The sequence below is a fragment of the Amphiprion ocellaris genome, chromosome 10 (assembly GCF_022539595.1).
Source record: "Amphiprion ocellaris isolate individual 3 ecotype Okinawa chromosome 10, ASM2253959v1, whole genome shotgun sequence".
Taxonomy (NCBI): domain Eukaryota; kingdom Metazoa; phylum Chordata; class Actinopteri; family Pomacentridae; genus Amphiprion; species Amphiprion ocellaris.
The window spans coordinates 7590486-7614715 of NC_072775.1; the positions used below are offsets into that span (position 1 = coordinate 7590486).

The 24230-nt window shown below is 39.2% G+C and overlaps 5 protein-coding genes across 7 annotated transcripts; 3 read left to right on the top strand and 2 right to left on the bottom strand.

The window, feature by feature from the left end:
• Positions 1 to 21: 21 nt before the first annotated feature.
• nedd8l (NEDD8 ubiquitin like modifier, like) lies at positions 22 to 3421 on the bottom strand. The gene is made up of 4 exons (XM_023294175.3): positions 3264 to 3421; positions 1538 to 1585; positions 1339 to 1421; positions 22 to 440 (listed from the first exon to the last, which is right to left on the bottom strand). The coding sequence occupies exons 1-4, from the start codon at positions 3279 to 3281 to the stop codon at positions 317 to 319; spliced, it is 273 nt and encodes a 90-aa protein (XP_023149943.1). The 5' UTR covers positions 3282 to 3421; the 3' UTR covers positions 22 to 316.
• Positions 3422 to 4908: 1487 nt separating this feature from the next.
• Positions 4909 to 7288, top strand: zp3f.2 (zona pellucida glycoprotein 3f, tandem duplicate 2). 2 transcript variants are annotated; one of them, XM_023294153.3, is made up of 10 exons: positions 4909 to 5043; positions 5126 to 5310; positions 5383 to 5486; positions 5563 to 5654; positions 5726 to 5906; positions 5981 to 6086; positions 6175 to 6263; positions 6720 to 6811; positions 6900 to 7014; positions 7105 to 7288. In XM_023294153.3, exons 1-10 carry the CDS (start codon positions 4977 to 4979, stop codon positions 7151 to 7153), a joined length of 1080 nt encoding a protein of 359 aa, XP_023149921.1. In that variant the 5' UTR covers positions 4909 to 4976; the 3' UTR covers positions 7154 to 7288. The 2 variants fall into 2 exon arrangements, with proteins under 2 accessions (XP_023149921.1, XP_023149930.1); XM_023294162.3 differs by having other exon boundaries at positions 6900 to 6982.
• A 1729-nt stretch (positions 7289 to 9017) lies between these two features.
• Positions 9018 to 11715, top strand: LOC111584934 (zona pellucida sperm-binding protein 3-like). The gene is made up of 9 exons (XM_023294297.2): positions 9018 to 9169; positions 9262 to 9428; positions 9507 to 9610; positions 9730 to 9818; positions 9906 to 10086; positions 10185 to 10290; positions 10396 to 10481; positions 11289 to 11380; positions 11468 to 11715. The coding sequence occupies exons 1-9, from the start codon at positions 9106 to 9108 to the stop codon at positions 11524 to 11526; spliced, it is 948 nt and encodes a 315-aa protein (XP_023150065.2). The 5' UTR covers positions 9018 to 9105; the 3' UTR covers positions 11527 to 11715.
• A 1521-nt stretch (positions 11716 to 13236) lies between these two features.
• Positions 13237 to 19753, top strand: LOC111585007 (RING finger protein 212B). Its single transcript, XM_023294387.3, has 13 exons — positions 13237 to 13290; positions 14757 to 14880; positions 15012 to 15064; positions 15171 to 15245; positions 15461 to 15567; positions 15650 to 15752; positions 15861 to 15889; positions 15966 to 16006; positions 16135 to 16159; positions 16245 to 16308; positions 17119 to 17170; positions 17303 to 17333; positions 17449 to 19753. The coding sequence occupies exons 2-13, from the start codon at positions 14781 to 14783 to the stop codon at positions 17516 to 17518; spliced, it is 750 nt and encodes a 249-aa protein (XP_023150155.1). The 5' UTR covers positions 13237 to 13290; positions 14757 to 14780; the 3' UTR covers positions 17519 to 19753.
• On the bottom strand, positions 17898 to 22891 carry homeza (homeobox and leucine zipper encoding a). 2 transcript variants are annotated; one of them, XM_023294368.3, is made up of 3 exons: positions 22436 to 22891; positions 21676 to 21767; positions 17898 to 21301 (listed from the first exon to the last, which is right to left on the bottom strand). In XM_023294368.3, the coding sequence occupies exon 3, from the start codon at positions 21272 to 21274 to the stop codon at positions 19307 to 19309; it is 1968 nt and encodes a 655-aa protein (XP_023150136.1). In that variant the 5' UTR covers positions 21275 to 21301; positions 21676 to 21767; positions 22436 to 22891; the 3' UTR covers positions 17898 to 19306. The 2 variants fall into 2 exon arrangements, with proteins under 2 accessions (XP_023150136.1, XP_023150145.1); XM_023294377.3 differs by having other exon boundaries at positions 21668 to 21767.
• Positions 22892 to 24230: the final 1339 nt, after the last annotated feature.

Here is a 24230-nt window from a genome sequence, read left to right on the forward strand (position 1 = left end):
TTTAGAGGACAAGACCTTAAATCAACTTCAGCATTTATTCACAAGCAAAAAGACCACAGTGTTGTCAAACTGTCTGTTGTACTGCATGGGTGCCTGCATCAACGGGTCAAACTCAGAAAGCCAATGTGGGTTTACAAAAACATCTACAAAGGAATTAGAACGTCCTTTTTTTTTTTCTTTCTTTTTGTTGGTTGATTTTTTTTGTTTTCGTGTCGGCCGAGGAGCGTGGGATTTCAGATTTCTGCGCTGTAACATGTTTAGATGGTGACAGACACCTAAAGCGTTGGCACTCAGCTGGCCCCATGACGACAGCGACTCATGACGAGGAGGAGACGTGTATGCAGCGACTGTGGAGCTCTGATCCTCCTCGTAGCGCCAACACGAGGTGGAGCACTGAGCCTCCCTGGATCTTGTAGTCTGCTGCCGTCTTCTCGTCGTTCCTGAGGGGCGAGAATAGACTTTAGAGCAGGAATGGCCACCCACATTAAGCAGAATTTGATCTCAAGTGGGACGCACCAGTAAAACCACAGCATAATAACCTGTAAATAGCCACAACTCCACATTTTTCCTTTGTTTTAGTGCAAAAAAGTACATTCTGAAAATGTTCACATTTAAGGAATTATTTTTTTGCAAAATACTATGAAAAACCTGAAATTTCTGAAGAAAAATAAGTTCAATTTCAACAACATTATGACTCACTTTATCATTTACACATTACAACTTCCAGATCACAGAGTGTCTATAAAGGAACAAAACATTCAGTCACAGGTATCTGGCACTGGACAATCTAGCATTTTACTTTGTGATCAAAACGATCAAAGTCAGGCAAAAAAAACAACTAAATATTACAAAAATGAGACACAAAGCGACAAAAACTGGACAAATGACACAAGGAAGACAGAAAAGACACAAAGACAAAAACGGGACAAAAAACAAAAACAAAAAAGAACAAAAACGAAACTAAATGATGAAAATGAGAAACAAAACGACAAAAACATGAGACAAATGACAAAAGTCAGACAAAAAAAACCAAAAACAACAAAATATTACAAAAATGAGACATAAAACAACAAAGAGCAATCTAGTATTTTACTTTATGATGAAAACAACTTGTCATGGTCTAGAAATTATTTAAAATTTATACTTTTACTAATTTACTATTTACAGTCAGTGTCTTCTCTGGAATTTTGACACCTTACAAAGTCATCCCACGGGCCGGATTGGACCCTCCGGAGGACCGCTTTTGGCCCGTGGGCCGCATGTTTGACACCCCTGGTCTATAGGATGATTTTTCCAAAGAACGAACAGAGCAAAACGGCTTAAAACAAAGTAGCTCACATCTGTTTTCCGCTGTAGATGAGTCTTTGTTGCTGTGGGGGAATCCCTTCCTTCTCCTCCACCCTTTCTTTAATTCGCTCCACCTTAATTGACACAAAAGCAAGAGGTTTAGAAATGAGATGGGGCCCAGTGAGTCAGTCATACTTAAACTTGCGTGTGTTCATGGGATTGTACAGGAAAATGCATTTGAGGCTGTCACCTTGTCTGTGGGCTCAATGTCGATCTCTATTTCTTTTCCGGTGAGAGTCTGAAACATAGTAGGAAAAATGATTACAACAGGTTTTCAAACATCATAACCTGCATTACACGAGCACTTATATATCAATATATGATTGCAGGACTTTTTGTAACATAGTTGACAGTTATCATAGTTGACATTTTTGCTGTTTTCAGGCCTAAAATCAACATGGCCGCCTATAACCAAACACCACATGGCATTTTTAGAGAAAGATTCTTCTAAATATTATATATACAATTGAGTAAAATTACAATTAAAAGTTATTTATAAAGATATTGTAGTAAACCTGTTGACATGCTATAAATCCACACTTGACTCGCACACTACTTTATATTAAATATCTCAGAAAGCCTTGGAGTCTTGCTAGTCTTTTCTTCAGGAGGAAATGACATCATGTGGAGCAGGTCATGTGATCTGGAATTAACACACTTCCTTGAGAGGTGTTTTTGTAATGGAGAACTTAGTTGAAAGTGATTTCTAGGACACACATACAATTTGTTATTTTCCATATAAAATTTATTATATTGCCAAAAAAGAAACATCTGTCATGATTTTCTCAACTTAATAAAAAGAACACAATCAAAACAATCTTTGAATAAGCTCACTTTATTGTTTAGCTAATTAGAAGGTGGCTGTTATTAAATCTGGACGGTTATTTAGTTGACATTTTAGTGATATAAAGTCATTTTTTATTAATGTGATTGTTTCCCTAATAAATAATTATGGAATTTGTAAAGACATGATCATAATGAACATAGAAAAAAACATTCTTTTTTTGCTTTTAATAAAAAATAATGCAAGATATATCCCATGGACTTCAAAAGTCCCTCAATTATATATTGACAAATTTGCTTTCCATGTGTTCCTGCAGATATTTTTAAAATAGTCACACTGTCTGCTTTGATTAAAGTTAGCTCTTTCTTCCCCCCTTTATCTTCACCACAACCAGTCAAGGCAGACGGCTGCCCTCCCTGAGTCTGCTTCTACCAAAGGGTTCCTCCTGGTAAAGGGGTGTTATATTTAATCCATAATATTTTAATTACTTCGATCAATTAAACACATAATTAACGCTGTAGTTAACATCAATATTAAAAATAGTTAGGTTCATTCTAAAAAGCCAATCCTGTTTTTCTGCTGGAATTTTGGCTCAAACGCTGTTGCTTTGCGTATTATTTAAGTATTTTGACTGAAGTTAAAGAACAGTTTTTATGGGGTCAAGTCTATCATTCAATAAATACCAGACTGAAGCTTTCATTATGTCGCAAATCAGAACATTTGCAAGAAAAAATCGCAGTTATGTTGTGTTTATTTTAAATGGTTTAACCTCCCCTGTCAATATTTGTTCACGGATAATAAGAAATCACTGATTTTTGCGCTAAAATTCTGCTTTGCTGATTCATAGATTTTACAGTAAGTTAGCGAGCTAACAGACACCGCTGCTTCTAAACGGCAAACAGAGCACATTATGGCAGGAAAGCAGATAACTGGCAACTTCCTTTGAGTCAGTAGATGCTAATACTTTTCTAGAACACAATAAATCAGATGTAAGTAGGGTTTTATTTTGCCTCAGGCCCTGAGAAAGAAAAAACCGAGCGGACCGGTCAGCGCTATTAGCGACTGGTGAGCTGCGGCGGCTATATTAACGCCTCCGGTGGAGTTTAAACCCGAATAAAAAATGTTTCCTTACCTTGACTTTGATCAACATGCTGGCTAGAGAATATACTACAATCAGAAGCTGTATGAAGCGCTCGGTAAAATAAACACTTGTCAAATTGGGGAATAGCAACCTGCTTGTCGAGCTAACTTGACTGTACTTCCTGTGTAGCACGCTAACACTCCGGGCGTGACGGCGTAAAACCGGACCAGCACAAAAGTTCCGCGCTGAGGAATAACAGAAGAAAGTCTTTATTTAGATAAAGATAAATAAAGCTCACAGCAGATTTTGTGTGGAAAATGTAATTTGTTATTTGGAACGCAAAACTAAGTTCTGTAAAATATTTTGTCTGAATGTTCTGAATATCATATGATTTCAAACTTGGATTTTATTTCATTCATTTAATCTTTTTTTTTTATTTACATGATTTGCTTTGATCGGAGTTGAGTAATCAGTTTCTCTGTTCAGTGTTCATTTCAAGTGTATGTATGGGAGCATTTAAGGGAGGCAAAAATAACATGTTTAATTTCAGCATGAAGGCAACATCGAGGCAACCCTGAACGTTGCACAAATAATGACAAAATGTCGACCCCAATGCACACTACCATTTGTAGTCCTATGAATGAATCCACATCATTTTGCTGGCATGTCAAAATAGCAAAAAAATGGAAACCTGGCTTGCCATGTATCAAATTCTAGTGATGTTAGAGGCTCTAACAGTTGGAAAAATGTCAACCAAAGACTGCATTTTTACAAGGAAACATGGATACATGTTTGTAAAAGAACATATAGAAATTCTTTTGGGCACCAAGACAAAAAAATGTTTACTTTTTAGTCAAAAACTGGCCCTGTCTGGAGCAATTTCATCATTTGGATTTGCTGGAACCAATCCTGTCTGTGTCCTCAACAAATTTCATGGCTCTAGGAATTATATTTCTGGAGATACTAAAACCTAAATGTGATTTCCCAGCAACAACGGTTTCCTTTTGTTATTATTAGTCAAAATACAGAATTTCCCAAGTGTAAAAAAATAGGGAATTTGTCAAAATCTTTGCCAAAATGTTTTACAGGAATTTGTTTTTGGCCACAATGAACACATTGATGTAGATTTAACAACATCTGAGGCAGTGCAGCAACGTTTTTACATCTGAACTGGCACAGATGGATCCATATAGACACCAAAAAAATACACTTTTTGACTGTTGCATAACTTTATATAACACATTACACCAATGGATTCATTTTAATGCTGCAAAAACATCTAAATAGCATTTTGATATTGCAGCCACTTAAAGATGAAGTAATTTTATCCTATTTGACTATTCTTAAGTGGTAGGTCCAGTTTGACAACAAGATGGATGGATGGATGGATGGATGGATGGATGGATGGATGGATGGATGGATGGATGGATGGATGGATGGATGGATAGATTCTTTATTAATCCTGAGGGAAATTGAAGTTAGATTAAAAATAAATTAAATTCGAAAAAATAAAATTAGAAATATAAAGTACATTAACCAGAGTTTAAAAAAAAAAAAAAGCACATAAATCAAAATAGTATCTGGCTATATTCAGCCTCTACATTTCGAAATGGTCCAAGTTAACATTAATTATGAGAGTACACAAAACATGAAGACTAACTCAGAAGAAATGCTGCCCTGCTTTCACACATGTTGGTGATTCAGCTGATTAGGCAGGAAGTCTATAAAGTGCTTCAGCTCCACTGTGTTCTGGATCATTTAGTCATGGTGACTCATCTGTACCTTGGTGTGATACTTCTGGCTGGTTTTGCAGCAACTGTTGCAAATGCAGGTATGCTTTTTTTCACACATGTAGATATTCGCCACAATTCCTCTGTGAACAGAAACTGACCATCATGAGTACTTGTGCGCAGATATCAAAGTAGACTGTGGGAAAGACTCCGTGAGCGTCACATGGAGGATCAATCCGGAGATGGTGCCGTATGCATCTCGATTGTTCCTGGGAAGCTGCATGCCATCTAACCTCCATGTTCTGCCCACTGGACAGGGGGAGGTCACGTTCCACTACCAGTACAATGAGTGCAAGATGAAAAAACTGGTAACGTAGCTGCAATATTTCACTAAAACACCTTTCCGCTTGTTTTTTTTAATCAGTTTTTCTTCCCCACAGCTGAAAGGAAAACACATCATCTATCAAACTGAAATGAGTTACAGGCCACAGGCAAAGCCGAAACCTGCAGCATTTGTGCAACCCATCAAATGTGTCATTAAAAGGTAGAAAATCCTTTTGGTTGATATTCCATTTAAATGAGCGAACTTTGAGCTGAGAAACCTCGCTGTTACATTTCAGACCAGGGGACTGGGTTCCACATTTCCTGAACCCTGGATCAGGTCTTTCTGAAGGTCGCAGCGGGCTGGTCTTCCATATGGCACTGCTCAACGGTAAGTTGTCCCTCCAATAAAACGCGAGCACGTTCAAAGATGCGCTTGAGAGCATGTATGTTTCCTCGCAGAGCAAATGACCGGCATAGCAAAGACAAACATCATCACTCTGGGCTCATTCATGCCGATATGGGCAGCAGTGGAGCAGAAGTCCCATCAGCCACTGCTGCTGCTCATGGAGGAGTGTGTTGCCGCCACCACAGCAGAGCTGCAGTATGGCAGCCAGGTTTACCCCCTCATCAGCAATAAGGGGTATGAACAGATACTGCTTCACCTGTAGTCAGTGCAGCGGAAGAGATTCTGATCTGAAGTTTTTATTTCTTCAGATGTCTTTTGGAAAGCGTCAGAGGAAACTCCAAATTTTTGCCTCGATATCACACTTCAGCCATCATTCTCTACCTACAGTCCTTCAAGTTTGGTCTCGGAGAGGAGGTGAGAGAGCAAACAATATTTGCATTTGGATTTTTTTTTTTTTTTTTTTTGGTATTGAATTTTGACTGACATTCTGTGTGCTCCTCAGGTCTACATCCACTGTAAACTGGTTGCATGGGATCCTGAAAGTCTTGATGAATCCAAAAAAACTTGCCATTTTGTAAAGGAGACTGAAAGGTAATTATGGTTTTAAAGAATAAACTCCAAAGTGGGGGTTAGTAGACCAAGTGAGTCTTGAAAGGACTTCCAGACATCAATTACCTTTTGATATTGCTTATTAAAGAGAACGAAATCTGAGCTTAAAATCATTTTATTCTACAGCGCTTAAATAGAAAACATGCACAGTAATTAAATTGTCAAATTAATTAAAAAAAAAAAACATTAAGCAAGTATTGACTCAGCTTGGCAGTTGTATAACAAAAAATTTAGGGACTTCTCAGCTGAACTGTAGGCAGTGTTTACACAGAACAGACAGACAAGTATGGAAATAAATTAACAATGTAAGTTGTAAAATATCTAAGGTCACCCTTTTTTCCCCCCAATGTTTATAATCCCTGTGGACACGTAGTACATGCAGACAGTTTTATCAACCCTCTACTGATATAATCACTCACCGTTTTCTTCTTTCCTCAGTTGGGAGCTACTCGATGACCCACTTCAGAGTTCCCTCTGCAGCTGCTGTGAATCAACCTGCAAGTCTCGTGCCAAAAGAGGAGTTCACTGGGGTATCATTCTCACACTAACTTGAGTATTTTAAAGGTGGAGCTTGCTTTTTTCGAAATTCATTTTGTCACAATTTATCCCCACTTGCAGCATCCGGCAGCTTGAGTCACAATTCTGTGGTGGGGCCCCTCATCATAGTGGAAAGGCCTGACTTGAAGGCCAACAGCACATCAGTGGGTTCTGCTTCTGCAGCTGACGTTCAGATGTAATAAATAAATGTGTTTTTGGTCGTGCATGTTTAAAGTTTGTCTTACACTGGACATGAGATGAAGTTTTGGGATTTTTTTCTTCACAGGAAAAGCTCAGTCCAAGCTGATGGAGACTCTGGACCAGTAGCAGATTAACTCAAGCTTTAGACCTACAAAACCAGGACATTGGCTATACATGATCTCTGCTTTTGTCTGAAGATATATATTAGAACCTGTCTAAGTAATTATCAAACTTTATATTATCTCTAAATAAATCATGGATAAACTGCAGTTGTAACTCTGTTGCTTTTTATACAGTGTTGGTCATTAAGGACCAGCACAGAATTTAATGCTGCTTTTTTTTGTTTGTTTTTTTTGTTTTGTTTTTTTTTTTTGTCTGCTGGTTTGCATTACTTTAGGCAGGAACATTAATTCTATAAAGAAATCCCAACTTGTCTGTGTCAAGGCAGCTGATTTTCAAATAAACCTGACAGTTTAGGCTTTACATTGAAACAAACGGTCTCATTTAAGATAAATGTTTTGGTTTTCAGGCAGTGGAAGTACTCAGATCCTTAGTCTAAAAAAGTACAATAGAATATATCTTGATGTTGAACAGCAATGAAAGGCAGTTTAGCAGCTCCTTGGATTAAAAGCATAAATAAGACAAAAGAGCACAAAGTCATTAAGAAAAGTAAGTCATGACAAATGGAGTATAGATAAAATAAGATTGCAGTGTATATGGAAAAAGAGGAGTTATTAAATACAATAATGTAGATAATGCTCTTACATTCCCAACATAAAAAGCAACTTAGAAGCTACAAATTGTAGTTATATTAAAAGCAGTGGTTTGGTCCCTCTAATATATGGCAATAGATTAATAGTGAAGCATCTTATACAGTTTTCTATCCAGGATCATAGATAAATCTGAGGGCTCATCGAATGATTAATGTGGGAAAAAATATCCAATCTTATACTTTTGGTGAAATATTGGCTCACTGGAATTTAAACTCAAATGAAACTGAGAAACTTAGAGGGGAAAATTACTAGACAATAAAAAAGTGACCAGACTATGCTGTTTTTTTTAAAGACATCAGAAGACAAAAAAGCTTGGAAACCACTGATTTAAACTTGAACACTGTTTCAAAAGCTTGTTATAGCATCCATTTAGTAAAATCTTCATCTTAAAAGTAACTAAATCTGTCACATAAATGCAACAAAGTAGAAAGTACAGTATTTTCCTCTAAAATGTGGTAGAGTTGAAACATCAAGAAGCATAAAATGGAAGTACTCAAAGTACAAGTGTCTCAAAATTGCACCTAAATGCAGTGCTTGAGTAAATGTACTTAGCTACTTTCTACCACTGTCTTTGGGTACCTGTCATTGGGGGTAATGTGATTTGGAGGATTCAGTTCCTAAATGTAGACACAATCATTTTTCTTTCAGAAATAAATCACAACTGTCTTCCAGTGTTTGAAACCTAACATGACCGATCGCACTGACGTCACATTGCCACAGATCACACTTTATCAGATTCAGGAGCAGATTTGAAAGTGAAATTTGAGGATTTGGACGACTTTCTGAAGAAGAATGAAGCCTGGAAATATCTCACTTTCTTCCCATAAATGTGAAAGTACTGGTGAGACTTTATTTAGTAGGTTGTTGTCGTGCCATGATGATACTGTGCACACTAGCATACTGCAGCTATCACATTACTCACAGCTTAATCTGTGTTTACTGCCTGTAGCTTGGTTTCAGGAGTAATAATCTTATCCTATCCTATCTTGTTTTATCTTATCTTAGATAGGAGGTTTTCTGTTTAGCTTGTTTTATGACCTTGGCTTTGCATTTATCAGATTTTAATAGTCTCATAAACCATATACCTGCTTTTCCCTTTACTGTGTCACTTCATAATGCTTTTTCATGACCATAATAACAAAGTAATCCTGTTTAAAATAAGTTTGTATGAATGAATGACTTGCAATTACACTGATGGATGCTGCACCTGGATCTGTCGACACACACCAGGTGAAATAAATTTCCTCGATTGAAGTGTCTCCGTCAGACTGAATAAAACCACCTACTGAGCCGGTAGCAACTATTCGGTCAGGATGGCTTTCTCCTGGTGTTCTGCACTGCTTTTGGGCCTGGTGGCTGCCGGTTTAGTAAATGCAGGTAACATTTTGGGTCATTATTGATGTTTTTAAGACACCATTTTCACCAAAATTGAGCATTTGAGCAGAAACTTCTCATTGTGTCCCTTCCAGACATGAAGCTGGACTGCAGGCCTGATTACATGACGCTGGTGTGGTCGGAGAGCAGATCGCAGGCCGACACTTCACTCTTCCGGCTGGGGAGCTGCGTTCCCACCAGCGTCTCGGCTCGGGAGGCTGTTTTCAGAGTGCATCTCAATGATTGTAACTTTAGGATGCTGGTGAGTAGCCCAGAAGTGGGTGCCTGAATAAGCCACACTTCTACAGAGGTTAGTGACATTTGTCTCTCTCTTTCTTAGGTTACCGGGAATCACCTGATGTACACCAATGAGCTGGTCTACTATTCTCCTCCTAATTCTGTGACACCTTCCTTCTCCCTCCCTGTTGTCTGTGCGTATGAAAGGTGAGCGTTCACGTTACTTTAAAATTTTCAAAATTGCACAAGAGCTCACGATTTCAGGAGTTCTACACCTGTTTGAGCACTACAACAGCTGAAATTGATCTGTTTAATTTATTATGCAGGCCTAAAGACTGGAACCCTGTGATTTATAACCCAGTGTTTAATACGTATGGTCAAGATGATCTTGTCTTCTCTTTTGGAATTATGAACGGTTGGTGAAAACACTTTGTCAGTGGAAATGGCAAAATTCTCCCAGCGCCTCCTTCAGCTCTATAACTTCTCTGTATCTGCGCTCTAGATGACTTCTCTGGTCCTGCTGAAAGCACCAGTTTTTCTCTGGGCTCCTTCATTCACATCATGGCCAGCGTGGAGCAGCAGCACCACCAGCCTTTACTGATGCTGTTAGATGAATGTGTCGCTGCCACGTCACCAGAGCTGCAGCATGAAGTCGCTTTATACCCAATAATCACCAATAAGGGGTACTACTGAATCACTGACCTACAGATTTTGTTTCCATTTTAATTTGTGCCTAGACATTTAAGTAACCCAAATGTTTGTCATGGTTGTAACCACACAGGTGTCTTGTGGACAGTAAGACCTCACTCTCCAGATTTGAACCAAGAGTAAAGTCATCAGAGATCCACTTGTCCCTTCAAGCCTTCAGGTTTGCTCTGGGAGAGGAGGTAAGCCTGTTCTTTGAAAACTGTGCACATTCTCTGAAACTTAAGGCTTCAGGAGAGGGAAATCAAGTCAATTATCTGCAACTTCTATCACTGTTCATCCAACAGGTATTTATTCATTGCAATCTTTTGGCTTGGGACCCCAATGCTCTTGACCACACTAAGAAGGCCTGCAACTATGTCAAAGATCATGGGTAAGAAGGTCGAACTAAGCTGTGTCTTTAAACGATTTGCTTCAGTTATGAGGAGTGTCAAAGGGAATCCAGCACTAGACATACTGTAGATGCTCTTTAAGGTTTTTACTGTTACCAATTCATATCAGAACTGGGTCATTCAATCTCAAATCAGTTTTTGAAAATGTTCTGCTCCAGCATCTGATTTGCCTGAAACTTTTATAGCATGAAATGTGAGCATTTGGTAAATTGTAGATTGATGTCTTCCATGATAGCAGTTTAAACATATATTATTGCCCTTTGACCTACTTTTGAACACCATAAAATTTAAGGCTACCTTTTTTAAATGTAAAAATCTTGTGATGAAAGATAAAAGCCTGACATTTTGGCTGTTCTCACTGTTATATCCAGAATCTGCTAAATGGGACAAATGGATGAAATGTCTCTGATTAATGGAGTTAAAATATGGAAAAAAAAAAAAAAAACTTAACCTTTTGATGTGCAGTGTGGGTCAGGAGAGACCATTTTTTCATTGGATTTGGGTCACTTTTGACCCATGTTGTGCATCAAAGGGTTATGTAATGAAAATGATCCTCATTAAGGAAAAATGACAATGTAGAAGTCAACTGATTCTCTGAAGCTTATATAGTTGCATATCACAAGAACACAAAACATACAGAATACTGTAATTTCAGATACCATTTAAAATGTTCATAGTTTATGATGAAGTTTCAAGAAAACCAGATATGGTCGAGCAGAAGGCCCCTGATGATTAGAGATGGAGTCGAATCACAACTAATCCGTCTCATCCGTTCTCGCTGTATTCAGCTGGGAGTTGCTGGACCATCCTACATACAGCAGTATATGTGACTGCTGTGAATCCAGCTGTAAGTCCAGGAAGACAAGAAGTCTGACATCAGGTATCTATTTGCACAAGGTCTGCTGTAATGAAATGGTCTCGTTGTGCTGGCCTTAAAGTTCTTTTTTTTTTTTTTTTTTTTTTGCAGGGAAGCATGGAGTTGAACGTAAAGCAGTCCTTGGGCCCATTACCATCACGGATTCCTGAAATGTCAACTTGAGTTAACATTGGAATACACCAACACCACTGTCCTCAGCTGCCCTCAGACTCTTCAATTAATGGTCTCCTTCAGTCCAATTTGGGTTTTTATTCTAAGTTACACGAGCTTCTAAAAGCTTAGTGGCTGCTTGTCTCTTGCATTTCGCATCCGTGGTCATTAAAGATGTATCCACTTGACCTGAATAACTGTCTGGTTTCACTTTGCTCTTTAGCACATCAACTAAAAGCCTGCAATCAACTAATCCTCTGGGCTCCAATCTTGATGTAATGCATAACGCATTAAATATGATGAGCAGTAATTACACAAAGCTACACTGACTTTTTCTAGATGCAAATCTTGCATGTTTAGAGAATGAGAACTGTACAACTCATATGAAGCCAAACACAAATATTGGAAATGAGCTCAGAATTACACCTCATCTACCATCAGTGTGCCAAAAAAACATTTATTCTTTCAAATAGGTGGTTTACTTTTATGGGACAGATATTAAGAGCTAAATTATTCCAGTTCATGAAGTGATCAGTTTCAGTCGCTTTTATTAATTTTTGATGTTATAATGTTCTACTTCATTTAGCAGATGCTTTTATCCCAAGTGATGTACATCTGAGAGTAGATGCAACACAAGCAAGGAACGCTGTTAACATTAATAGTCCTTTATTTCAATCAGGGGGAAAACATTTGCTCTGGAGGAGTGACTGTCTGAAAGCACAAGGATCTGGGTTATAATAAAAAAAATTTGATATTTCTATCAAGAACAACTTGTTAAAAAAAAATTAAAAAGCTCTGCCAACTCACTCTCAAGTTAAATTAGTTGATGTAACCTGAACTACATGAATAAAAGCTGCATTAAAGAGCAAAAGACAGTTTTAGATTACCTTGATTACCAATATGCAAAAAGGTTCCAAATGTCCTTCAGTCAAAAACATTATGTAGATGTCCTCCCCGACAAAATCCCCCAATCATTCTAGAGTGAATAAATATTTCCTAATATTGCTTGTCATCTGATTAAAAATTCCTGATTTTCTTTATATGTTGCAGAAAAATAAATGTCATATCCCCCCCCCCCCCCCTAATATTGTGCTATTCCACAAAAGATTAAACCACGGGGAAATATATGCAGGCCATGACATGCTGTGATGAAAAAGGTGTCCTTGGTCCTTTGGGAAATCTTTGAACATTTTTGGTGGGAAAAAAATGTTAAAAATGCTTCTTAAGAACATTCACAAAAAAATCAACCTAAATCCAGCGAATTTCGAGGAATTTTGATTGATTTTTATGTGAATGTTCTTAAGAAAATATTAGAAGTTTTACTGATATATATGTAACCACTTTAGATATTTCTAGGAATTTTTGGGAAGATTTTTACTAATTTTTTGAAAATATTTACAAGAATTTTCTTGCCAAATTTGGGGGAACTTTTTAAAAATAAAACTTTTAAGGGAAACTTTTAAGGAATTATTGAAATTTTCTTCCTGAAGGTTTTGCAACTTTTCAGAAATTCGGGGAATTTTTTTTTGCAGAATTTTCGGATTTTTTTCGGACAAGGAAACAATATTTTTTGGTGTCCGTAAATGAGGAAAACAGGAGGGTTAAATATTATTTTTGATGTGACGTCACCGCGAAAGTCTCATACGTGACTTGGCCAATCAGATCAGAGAACGGGATGCGCGAGGCGGGTCTGTTGAGCTGATCTTCAGTTAACGTCTTTTCTGTCCGGAAGAAACTTCAGCTTCTCCTGGGCAGAGCAACAGGTAACGCTAATAATGTTCTATAATAGTAATGGCAGAGACTTTTTTTTAGCCAATATGTATGGGAAGTTGTGTTTTTCACTGTCTTTTTATTGTCGGTGTTTCCAGTATTTCGTCAAACCAAGCAGAAATGTTCACTTTTTAAGCTAGCTAGCAAGTTAGTTAGCTAACACTTTCTAAAACCATTAGCATAAACAAAATTTTGAATGAATAATTATTTATTTTCTGGTGTCCAGCTTGGTGTTTGAATAACACTGCATTTTAAGGTAGTCTTTCAGAGTCAAGGAATGTATGTGTACTGGTCACATTGTCTGATCGTTGTCCTTCAAAGCCACACCTGACTAGAGCGTGGATTAATTGGCCAGAAATTTGTCACCAGTAGAATAATATTTTCAAGTTCAGTCGACTACATTTAACCTTTTTGTAACCCTAACAGTAGAAATTAGATTTTTCACTTACATGCTGTTTTTGTATGTTTGTCCAGTGCATTTTAAGGACTTCTTTAATATATTTGTCACAAAGCAGAAACACATGTGAAATTAAATCCTTTCAAGATGATTATTGAATGACTTACAGCGAGAGTATGATGTCCAAACCTTGGATGCCTTTCTAAAATGTGGCCTATCAACCATCTAAATGTGACACCCTAAATCCCTTGCATAGCCATATGATGCTATGATGACGGTAACTTTTCTCAAAAGTGACACTTCCACTTCCACAGGTAATGCTGGAAGTTAGAGTTAGATATATCTGGTCAATTAATTTCTCGTCAAAATTTCCGTTTACATAATCTGTGTACTCAAACTTTTTTCTATTCTTTTATTTCATGGGTGATGTTGTTGTATCTTTAACGATGAAACATAAAGTGTACAGATTTTGCAATATGTGAGCCTGAGGAAGCTGCAGTGAGAAACACATTATTTGCTAAAAAAAATTCCATTTATGTAGAACTATTAATAGATTAAGATGTTCCAGATGCCCCTCGTGTACGCTGGAACTTCTAAAGCATGGCTATTCTTCTAGCTGAATATTAAAACATCTATGTGACCAGAAATGCGACTACATCTAAAAACGTCAGTTCAAAAATATTGGCGTTAATGTACTACTTTAAGTCTCTACATTTTTGGATGGCTTTTCCTCAAAATTTTCACCTGTCTTGCTGTATTTAAATCCAAACATGTTGAAGTGGGTTGAGGTTAGGCTTGTGTACAGGCCGGTTCTCTGACAACAAACTAAAAATCTGTTTCTTTATTAACCTTGGTTTGTGCCTTGGAGCATTATTATTCTAAAATGCTGTTACAAAATTGTAAACACTATTGTTTGAAATTTGTCTTGTGCTGCTATTCCATTATCCAAAACCATTAAAAAGTGTATTTAAACAAGGTTGTCCACTTATTTATAGTCATGCAATGTAACACTGAATCTAACATAACCACATTTATGTATTATGATCTTGTGTTCCCTTGCAGTCAAGAAATCATAAAGGACTACAAATGGACTGGTTCCATTGTAACCAGTGCTTCACAAAGACAGCGTCGAAGTTTGCCGTGTCCAACTGTGGCCACATCTGCTGTGAAGCGTGTATTAAGTCTAGTAAGAGACTTTCATTCTCCGCCAATACTCAATTATTTTGCTTCCAAATTGTGACCAGAATTATCTTTTAAATTTGACCTGATTTTACAAAAAGTCTCAGGCTACTTCTGTGATTTTTCCTTTTCCCTCAGAGCAGTGCAGCATATGTGGAGCCAGCTGCAGTTATCTGGCCATCACTGATGAGGTTGGTGAGTCTGTCATATTCACATTAATTACTGAGACGCCACCAATGAAGTGTGACCTGACGTCTAACAGCCAGCATTTTATACCTGGACAAATTTCTATTTCAGATGAAGCCACAGGAGAAAGTGTTTTTCAAGGACCCTGTGAAGCTCATCCAGTCACGGCTGGAACATGTATCACAGGTCTGTCCTTTTTAACTGTTGTAGCGGGATGTTAAACACCATTGAGTCCATATGCCATTTAGCAAGAGACTGAAAAATGAAATGTATCACTTTAATGGTGCTGTGCTATTATATTCAGAAATGTCTGAGCTGTTATCCAGTGACCAAAGGTGATTTATGAATTGTTTTATTTTCGCTGAAATAATCTTTAGTAGTGATGTCTTGATGCTCCTCAGATTGCGATCTTTCAGCAGACACAGATGGAGGGAGTCACAGCACACTTCAAGCGCAAATCTGCTGAATTGGAAAGGCGTCTAAAGGAAGTCACCGAGCAGGGTTACAGGTGACTTTAATATCTGTTATCACTCCTCTTAGCTGTGTAAATAAAATCCAAACACCTTTCGTCCCTCGTCTATTACCGCAAGGCAACTCTCAGAGCTGAAGAGAGAGAACGCTGACTTAAAGAAGCAGCTTTCAGTGCTCAGACGAGAAACTGCAGAGTTAAAAAAGCCACTTTCTCAGAGGAGGGTAAGTGTTTGAAAATTATATAAAAGAAAAAGTTCACACTGCCAAAAATGTCAATGTCATGTAATAAGTTACAAAGCTAATTTAGTCTGTACACTGTCTATGCCACAGGTTTCTCCAGGACAGTTTCAAACTGAAGGGTAAAAGCCAATTTATATGTTTGATAGCAAACTTCACTGTATCGGTTTCAAAACTATTCAATTTGTTGACTCCCAGCACTCAGAGGATGTCCCTCCCCGTGGCTGTCACCTCCCCAGGTAACCTCAGAGATTTTAGTCGAATTGTTACAGTTTTCAATGCTGGTGTCCAGTTTTATATGTTTTGATAGAAGTTGATGATGAGCTTGTGCATGTTGGTTTTTTTTGTTTTTGTTTTTTTTTACCAGTTACCCCTCGTCAAAGACCTGTGAGGTATGCGTTACAGTATGTCATCATCTTTCAGTTGATTTCATTCTTTAAATCATATAAACACTCAAATATTCTGTCCTGGTCTCAGTCATATAGGCTCAGCAGAGCCTCACAGGTGGGCCAGAGACAGAGGTCCGACCTTCAACCTGCATGTAAGTCTCTCACTAATATTCACTTAAAGTTAGTTCAAAGCCAAATTGATGCCATGATTTGGAAACCAAGATGATTTAAAAAATATATATATATATGTATGTATACGTGTTTGGTAACTTTTAAGTCCTTTGCTATTGAAACCTCAACTCCAGTTACACTGAACTAGAGTGCAACTTTTTCAGTCAGAATTGACAAATCAAACATTTATAAATGACTTGATTTTGCTGTATACTTATCAGTATTCTTACAAGTAAGAATATGAATAGTAAAGAATGAAAGAAATGAAAAGGAGGGCTAGAATTGTTCTGTGTATTTGGGTTTTTTTTTTTTTTTGTTTTTTTTTTTTACATCAGGTGGTATCAAGAAAGAAATTTTTCTGATCTTCTCATTAAAGTGAATGCAGTTTATATTTGTCCGCCATGCGTCAATGATGATGTCAAAAACAGCATGTATGCTGTTACTATAGTGAATTAGTGATGAATCACTCTCATGCATTAATCATACTTCAGTAATGGGCTAATTTTACACACGATCCATTATGACGATAATGCAGAAAAACAACATACATGGCAAAAATGGTCATCCTGTCAACATCAGGAGCTTTTGAGTTATTAGGAGTAGCCACATCTCCCTTGGCTCATGTGTAGTTCACACACTGATAGTATTAATTAAATATTAAATTCCAAACATCAGGTAAAGATTTTTGTCTGCCATACATTACACCAAAGTTTAAAAATACATTTAATTTGGTCTGAAGTGATTTCTCCATGAAATGCCGAAAACACTTTCCTCTGTTGCTGTTTCTTCAGACTCCTGGATCAGCTATGTCTATTTCCAGCCACAGTTCTCTTCATGAATACAGTAAGTGTGACTGCGTTCAAGCTCTTGCAGCTCTGCCATCGTGGCTGCAATTAAACTGGATAATTTGCTTCATCAAATTAGAAACTGAATGCATGCCATCCTCAATCAAAATCCTCCTTCTGTTTTGAAAAGGAACACCCACATCCTTCAGCACTCCTACAAGGTGAGAAATGCTTTCTAAATAACCTCTGCCATGAAGCATTGTATCACATCTCTAAATGTTCTTGATGGGAAGATTTTCTCAGGTAACTGAGTCAGTGCATTTCTGTTTCCCTCAGAACACAGACTCCTAATGTTTTCCAGTTCCAGTATATGGGTGGATTGCCAGTGCAGTCTCCTAGACATTGATTTGTCACTTACACTTCTGGGAACAAGTTTGTTACTTATGGAGTCTTAGATTTGTTTATTAGGACCCAAACCGTGTAGGAGATAAAGCTTTTTTGCCCAGAAACCTAAAGTGTCTTGTACATTGATTTACCTACATGGATGCTAAATTGATATTACCATGGCATTCTGCTGTTGAGAAATTAAATTGCCATATAATTGTAGCTAATTTGTGGTAATGTATTATTTTGAGAAAAACATTTTAACAGCAATTTATCTTCGAGGTATTTCTGAAGATTAATTTCACAGCCACTTGCCTTTGCTCACATGGATTAAAAATAAACAGCAACTGTAACCAGCCGGGTTCTGTACAGCACACTGAAATAACTGTCCGCATACACGGTTATAAAGGCAAATCTTTTACTGGTTTCCAGTGACACAATTGTGCAAATGAGAATTTTTTTTCAGACAGGAAAAAAAACACATTAAAAATATCGGCAAAGGAAGACACTACGTGTTATGGACATTTCCCCACAGCATGACACATTTCGCATTAGCTTTTCATGACTAACAGGATGACGAAACAAAGTGATGCACACTGCTTGGACAAGTTTCTGGTCATCTAACCTTTGTCCAGACATTTCTAAGGAAATAAACTCTAATCCCACTTCACCCTTTGTATGTCAGCTAAAAAGTACTTTAGAGTGTGGAGGTTCTCTTCTTGCAAACACAGCTATGTAGGAAGTAACTAATAAATACATGAACTGATAACAAAAAAGTATAATGTTTGTGCTATAAATCATATGTAAGTTGACAAAGTAGTAATTTTCTTTGGATTTGAATCCTTTGCTACGTATACAGTACGTGGGCCCCCATCAGTTATCTTAACTAGTTGTCTACATTAAAAACCATGAGGTCACACCCTATACCTATTAAGACAAAAGAAATATAAAAATACTGACTTAATCGATGAGCATGTAGGCAATTCTGACATCTGTATGATTTTGATGTGGTTACTGCTTCTTAGCACTGTCAGCCTTTATGCAAATATGTAATATGCAAACAACAAGCAAAGTATTCAAATAGTAAGTCAAGTATTACAGCAGAGCATCTAAAAGGGAATCGGGGAATGCATTTCTGAAATACACTGTAGACATGAGATGTAACGATATTTTCTGTAACATGTTTTTGAAAGAGCATGATCGTAACAATAGGCTTAAGTTAGCAAGAATGACCCATGTATAGCTAAGAATCCATGTTTCGTGAAATGAATGGATTTTTTGTGAAGTTACTGGATGTAATTAACGTAATGGCAGCAGGCTCTAAAACCAAAGTGCAAGATGTCAGTTCAAAGTGTGCATGTCCAGTGTGCTTTTCATGACAAGGTATTATTGGCTGTTGAAGGAATGATTACACGCAGCGATCACTCAACAAATTCATCAATGTAGAGATTTTTTACGGAGCAGTGAAGTATCTGCTATAGCCAGGTACCAAAAGTACAACCAGTTTAAATTATACTGCTACAATAGCATACTGAAAAATCTGTAGTAGTGATATCTAAACAAAAATAATGAGCTCAAAAAAATATAGCAGACCAGTGTACAGGTTACTGTCCTATTTACAGCAACACAGGCAGCACAGTTATAATTCAAGTCCAAATATATTGGGATAAGCAGGGAATGCAGCATATATAAAAAAACACAAACCTCACTTTGGGCTTGTATTGGGAAGACTGAAAGTTACAAACCTGCCTCAATTAAAGCAATATAAACCAAAGACATGAGGAGACCCCACCAACTTTTAAAAATGTCCTTAAGTAACAATAGGTTCTTCGTCAGTCTCCCCAACATCCTGAGCTGCAAACCAATCCCGCACCTGCTGGTAGCTCATTCTGGATTTCTTGCATAGAGAGTCAAGGTCTTTTTCATGTAGTGAACCTGTTGAATGATAATATGATATTAATGGCTGGATGTCAGGGCAATCGGCACTTCCGTTTGCTTGAGATTTTCGTTTGCGACCCCCAACCCGAGGGACTGTGCCACTTCCATTTGGTAAACCACTGCCACTTTGCTGAGCGGCAAGTTCTGCCAAGAACTGGTCACGGACCCCCTTCACCCAGCGCAGCTGGCCGTTTTTGACAGCATACCGCGTGTCTCCAAACCATTGGATTACATCTGCCCGAGGTAAACCTGTGAGCTTAACAAGTTCAGTGTAATCTTCGCTTTTGGGCCACTGGCAGCGCAAGAAGTGCTGCTTTAACACATCCAGCTGCTCCTTGGTCTTTCTTGGTCGCCCAGCAGGAGTGAGGGCAGGTGACGTGGAAGCCCCTGAGAAGCGTGAGGGACTGGTTTTGGCTGAGTGAACTGACTTCTTTGATGTGCTGCCTCTGTTTGAAAGCGGTTTATTAGGTGAGGCAGTCGGTGGTGGACTGCCAGAGGGGGAGGAATCAGGAGAGGATTTTAATACATTCGGTTCCTCTGGAATATCTGGCTCAACGTGGCAGGTCTTGGTCAATTCTAAAGGTTGTTCTTCACTTTGTTCTTCATCCTTCAAGCTGTCCCCGTCACCAGAAAGATCCTCAATAACATCATATGCTTGTGCATCAAGGACCCTTTCTCCAAATGCTTCCAGGCTGTTTGTCAAGAAGGTCTGGAAGAAATGTGAGTTTCTAATACCATTGCTGCGGACTCCTTCGGGGCCCTTCGCCCCATTTAGCTGACGAGACTTTTGAGAAACAAGTGGAAGAGGTTCTGGTTGTTGATCCTGCTTGCCACTAACAGCAGTGTGATGAGAATAGTTCTGGGCTGCTGCCAGGCTTCCTCGGCCAACTCTTAGCTGGTAACGACTGTCACTGAACCATTTACGGATGTCGTTTCGGGTCAGCCCGGTTTCTTCCTGCAAACGTCTGAGCTCCACCTCTGCAGGCCAGTTCTCTCTGAGGAAGCTTTTGCGAAGGGCAGCAAGCTGAGCTTTAGTCTTTTTGTAACGTCCGTGACGGTGCGGTCGTGTAGCCGACTCTGAAAGATCAAGGGAGACATCAGTTGCCGTGGTTGCTGGTGTGTCTGCTGGTGGGCGGTAGAAGTATGAATCCTGAGGAGGTGGGAGGGTGGAACTGAAACAGGGCGCAGTGGATTTGGCTGGTTTATATGAATCCGGTGACTCACACTTTGGGATCTTCTTCTGGGGCACGAAGGTGGAGAGAGCAATCTCTTCTTCTTCACTCTCCTTCTCGTCAATAACCAGTTCCTCAAAACTGCTGCTCTTGGTCATTATTTTGGCTTCCTCAGTTGTTTCAGTGGAGTCATCATGAAGCTCAGGCACTGCCAGCTTCCGTCGTGTCTCCTCGATCTCCTCTGATGACCAGCTAATACCATATTTAATCCTCTGCACCATAAACCACACCTTAACTTTGTCCAGTGGCAAGGCACATGCCCGGGCCAGAGTGTTGACCTCCCGGGATGACGGGTACGGAAATAAGTTAAAGGCTTGGACGAGCTGTGGGATTGAGTCAAGTTCACGGGTCTGGTCAGACTGTGTCCATACCAGTTTAAGTCCCTCTGACACCAGAGGGAGGCACACCACAGAATTGTGGTTGGTGGTGAAACTCGCCACGCCACTGGTGTTGCTTTCAGCTGAGGTGGCAGGGTGGCGCAAGACCTTAGAGGAGCGTTTGCCGTTGAGTTTTCCTTCACATTCTGTCTCTTTCACTTTTCCTTCAAAACGCTCCTTCATGCTCACAAATAGTCCATTTCTGCTGTTATGTTCAGTGTAGGTTGCCATCTGGGCTATCGAAATAGGCTGCGTCACCTAGGAAAGAAACAAAAGCAGCGATTGATGTGTTTGTCGAGCTGTTTTAACTTCACAGATAAGATCATAGTGAGGAGAAGGACAGTTCTTTCTGAAAAGTACGCACTGATGTTTTCAGAACTTTCTGTTCTCATTCATTCTCAAAGTCAATTATCTTACAGCTGCCCCCCCCCCCCCCCCCCCCCCCCCCCCCCATTCTGAACTCTCAATGAAACTGGTCGTATAGCTACTCTGTCCAGACTGGGTCTCCCCTCCCCCATAAAGTGTGGTGCCTGACTTTTGTTTTGTGTGAGAGGGGGGGGATTGGTCGCAAAGGGGTGGGGGCAGAGGGGTATGGGGATCTATGAGAAATCCATCACAGCCTACTTTCTCACCCCTTCTTCCCCCGTCAGGCTTTGTTCCACTTCCAAGTTCTCAGTTGTGGAAGGTAGGCGTCGTCACAAAAAGCAGCTACCACAAGAGAAACCTGCAGAAACAGAAAATGACATACGTTAGTCATGTACTGGACTACAGAATGGAAATAGACTGATTTTTAAGCAACAGGTGTTGGACTAACACTTCAAGTTATCATATATGTGGCAGGAGCCTAAAAACAAGGAATTTAGATTAACTTGTGGATCAGTGTTTCACATATTTGACCCAAACACCAAATCATACCAACCGGGTGTTTGAAACTAAAACACTGGGCAGTCTCATAACTTGTTAATTTTGGATTCTGTTGGTTATTTGGAGCAGGGGACATGTTGCACAGTTAGTTGGGAGGTTACGTCATGGCCGACAACTCAGGTCACTTTAACCACCAAAGAAATGCTGAAGTGTAACACAAACATTAGCTAACAATTATGAAATCACTCTTAGTCAGTGGTGATGCACTCAGACTAACGGGAATGAGATCATGTGGCGAACCCCTGGTGTGTTCCATGTTTTACTTTGAATCTCATATAGAGTTTCTTGTGTTTCATTTTTGTTTTCCTGTGACAAAAAGCAGTAAAAGTTGCTGTGTGTGTGTGTGTGTGTGTGACAATAGCAGTCCAGAGTCTCCCCCCTTTATGGCGTACTAACTAAAACGCTTCTCACTGCACAGGCGCACTTCGCCGTCAGACACGCTTCACTGAAACATAAAAATAAACTTACCGAAAACGCCAAAACAACCCTTTATCCCCGAGGTCCGTCCAAGCGAAACGAAAACCAAAAGCACCGCGGAGTTTCCCCTCCGCCACTCCGCTTCTTTTATGGCCTAAGTTTAGAGGTAGAGCCGTGAAACAATAACCGTCCGTGTGTTTGTTTGACCCTTGTCTTATTTATCAAGCGCCTCGACGGATTACGGTCGAGCCACAAAGATGCGAGGCGACCAAGTTTGTCGCCTGTCGAAGGAGTTCAGTCGTCGGATAAATTCCCGACGAAGAGGACGCAATAAAAATCTCCAATCCGTGGGATTCGGGTCTGAATCCAAGTCGCCGTTTACTCGTCCCGTCCTTCGGTCCGCCCGTTGTTGCTTTTGTTCTTTAACTGAGAAGTGTTTCCCCTGTCCGGCCAGATCGAGGCGAGGCGGAGCTGAGGACCAGGAAGCCCACAAGGCCCAACGGACTCTCCCTCAGTGACGGCGGGGTGGGTGTGCCAGTCTGGGCAGAGCAGGCCGTGGATTGGAGGGAGGAGGCGCCTGTATAATAAATCCGTGACAGTAGGCCAAACATTTGCACGTCAACCACCCACCAGCACCCCCTGTATCAAGGCGACAAACATCTAATGTGATTTCTAACAGGAGGAATCATCGTATTAAATCTGAACAGTCCCTCAGTTCTCACCAGGAGAAGCGATCAGAGTAAAATTTTTCACATATAGTTCTACAATTCGACAGTTTCATTTAGCAGACGCTTTGATCCAAACACAAGCAATGATCTAGTCAGGAGAAAACAACCTAGATAAGTGCCATAAAACAAGTCCAAGAGTCATAATAGGACTGTGGTGTCTACAGGTAGTAGACGTAATAGGATTTTTATTTTTTTCTAAATTTAAAAAAAAAAAAAAAATTGCAGTCTTTTAAGTGCAAAAGTGTTCAGTGAAGAGCTGAGTTTTTAGTATTTTCCTGAAGACTGAGAGAGACTCTGCAGATTGAATAGAGTTTGGCAAGTCATTCCACCAACAGGGAACCACAGTAGAGAGGAGTCTAGCTATCAACCGTCCCTGTTGTGGTGGTTGTATCAACTGGCCCTGTTTTGTTGGCCGAGCGTAGTGAGCAGGAGGGAGTGTAGACCTGAATGAGAGAGTTCAAGTAGGAGGGAGCTGTTTTCATTGTAGTTTTGAATGCTTATGTTAGAGTTTTGAATTTTATGCAGGAAGCCACTGGAAGCCAGTGAAGCGATCTGAACAGTGGGGTGATGTGCTGCTTTTGGCTGGTTGAAAACCAGACGTGTTGCATATAGGGTCTTCCTTTTTACACTGCTTATAAAAAGTATTCATCCATCTTAAATTTTTTTTCTCTCTTTATTTATTTAGATTTATTTGGACAATAATCTACAAAAAAGACTCTTTCATATCAAAGTGAAAACAGATTTCTACAAAGCTGTATCACCCCCACGGATACTTCTGAACAGTTTTGTCTTGGTCAAACATGGGACAGTGCAACATCAGTGTGTGTATATGCAGACTTTTATTATTTTTATTTATTACTTAGATTATGTCATGCATATTGCATATTTATATTTTTTAAGTGCACTATGGATAGATGCTTCCCCCAATTTCGTTGTACAATTTTTGTGTACAATGAGAATAAAGGCTATTCATTTCTATTCTATTCTAAACATGAAATTTATAGAAAGTGCATGTCCAGGGTGTTTTTACATGCGAGATATGTTTCCCAACATCATAAGCTTGATAGTCGTGTCACTAGCGGGCCACTAGGTGGTGTGATGGCAGGCACTTAGCTTCA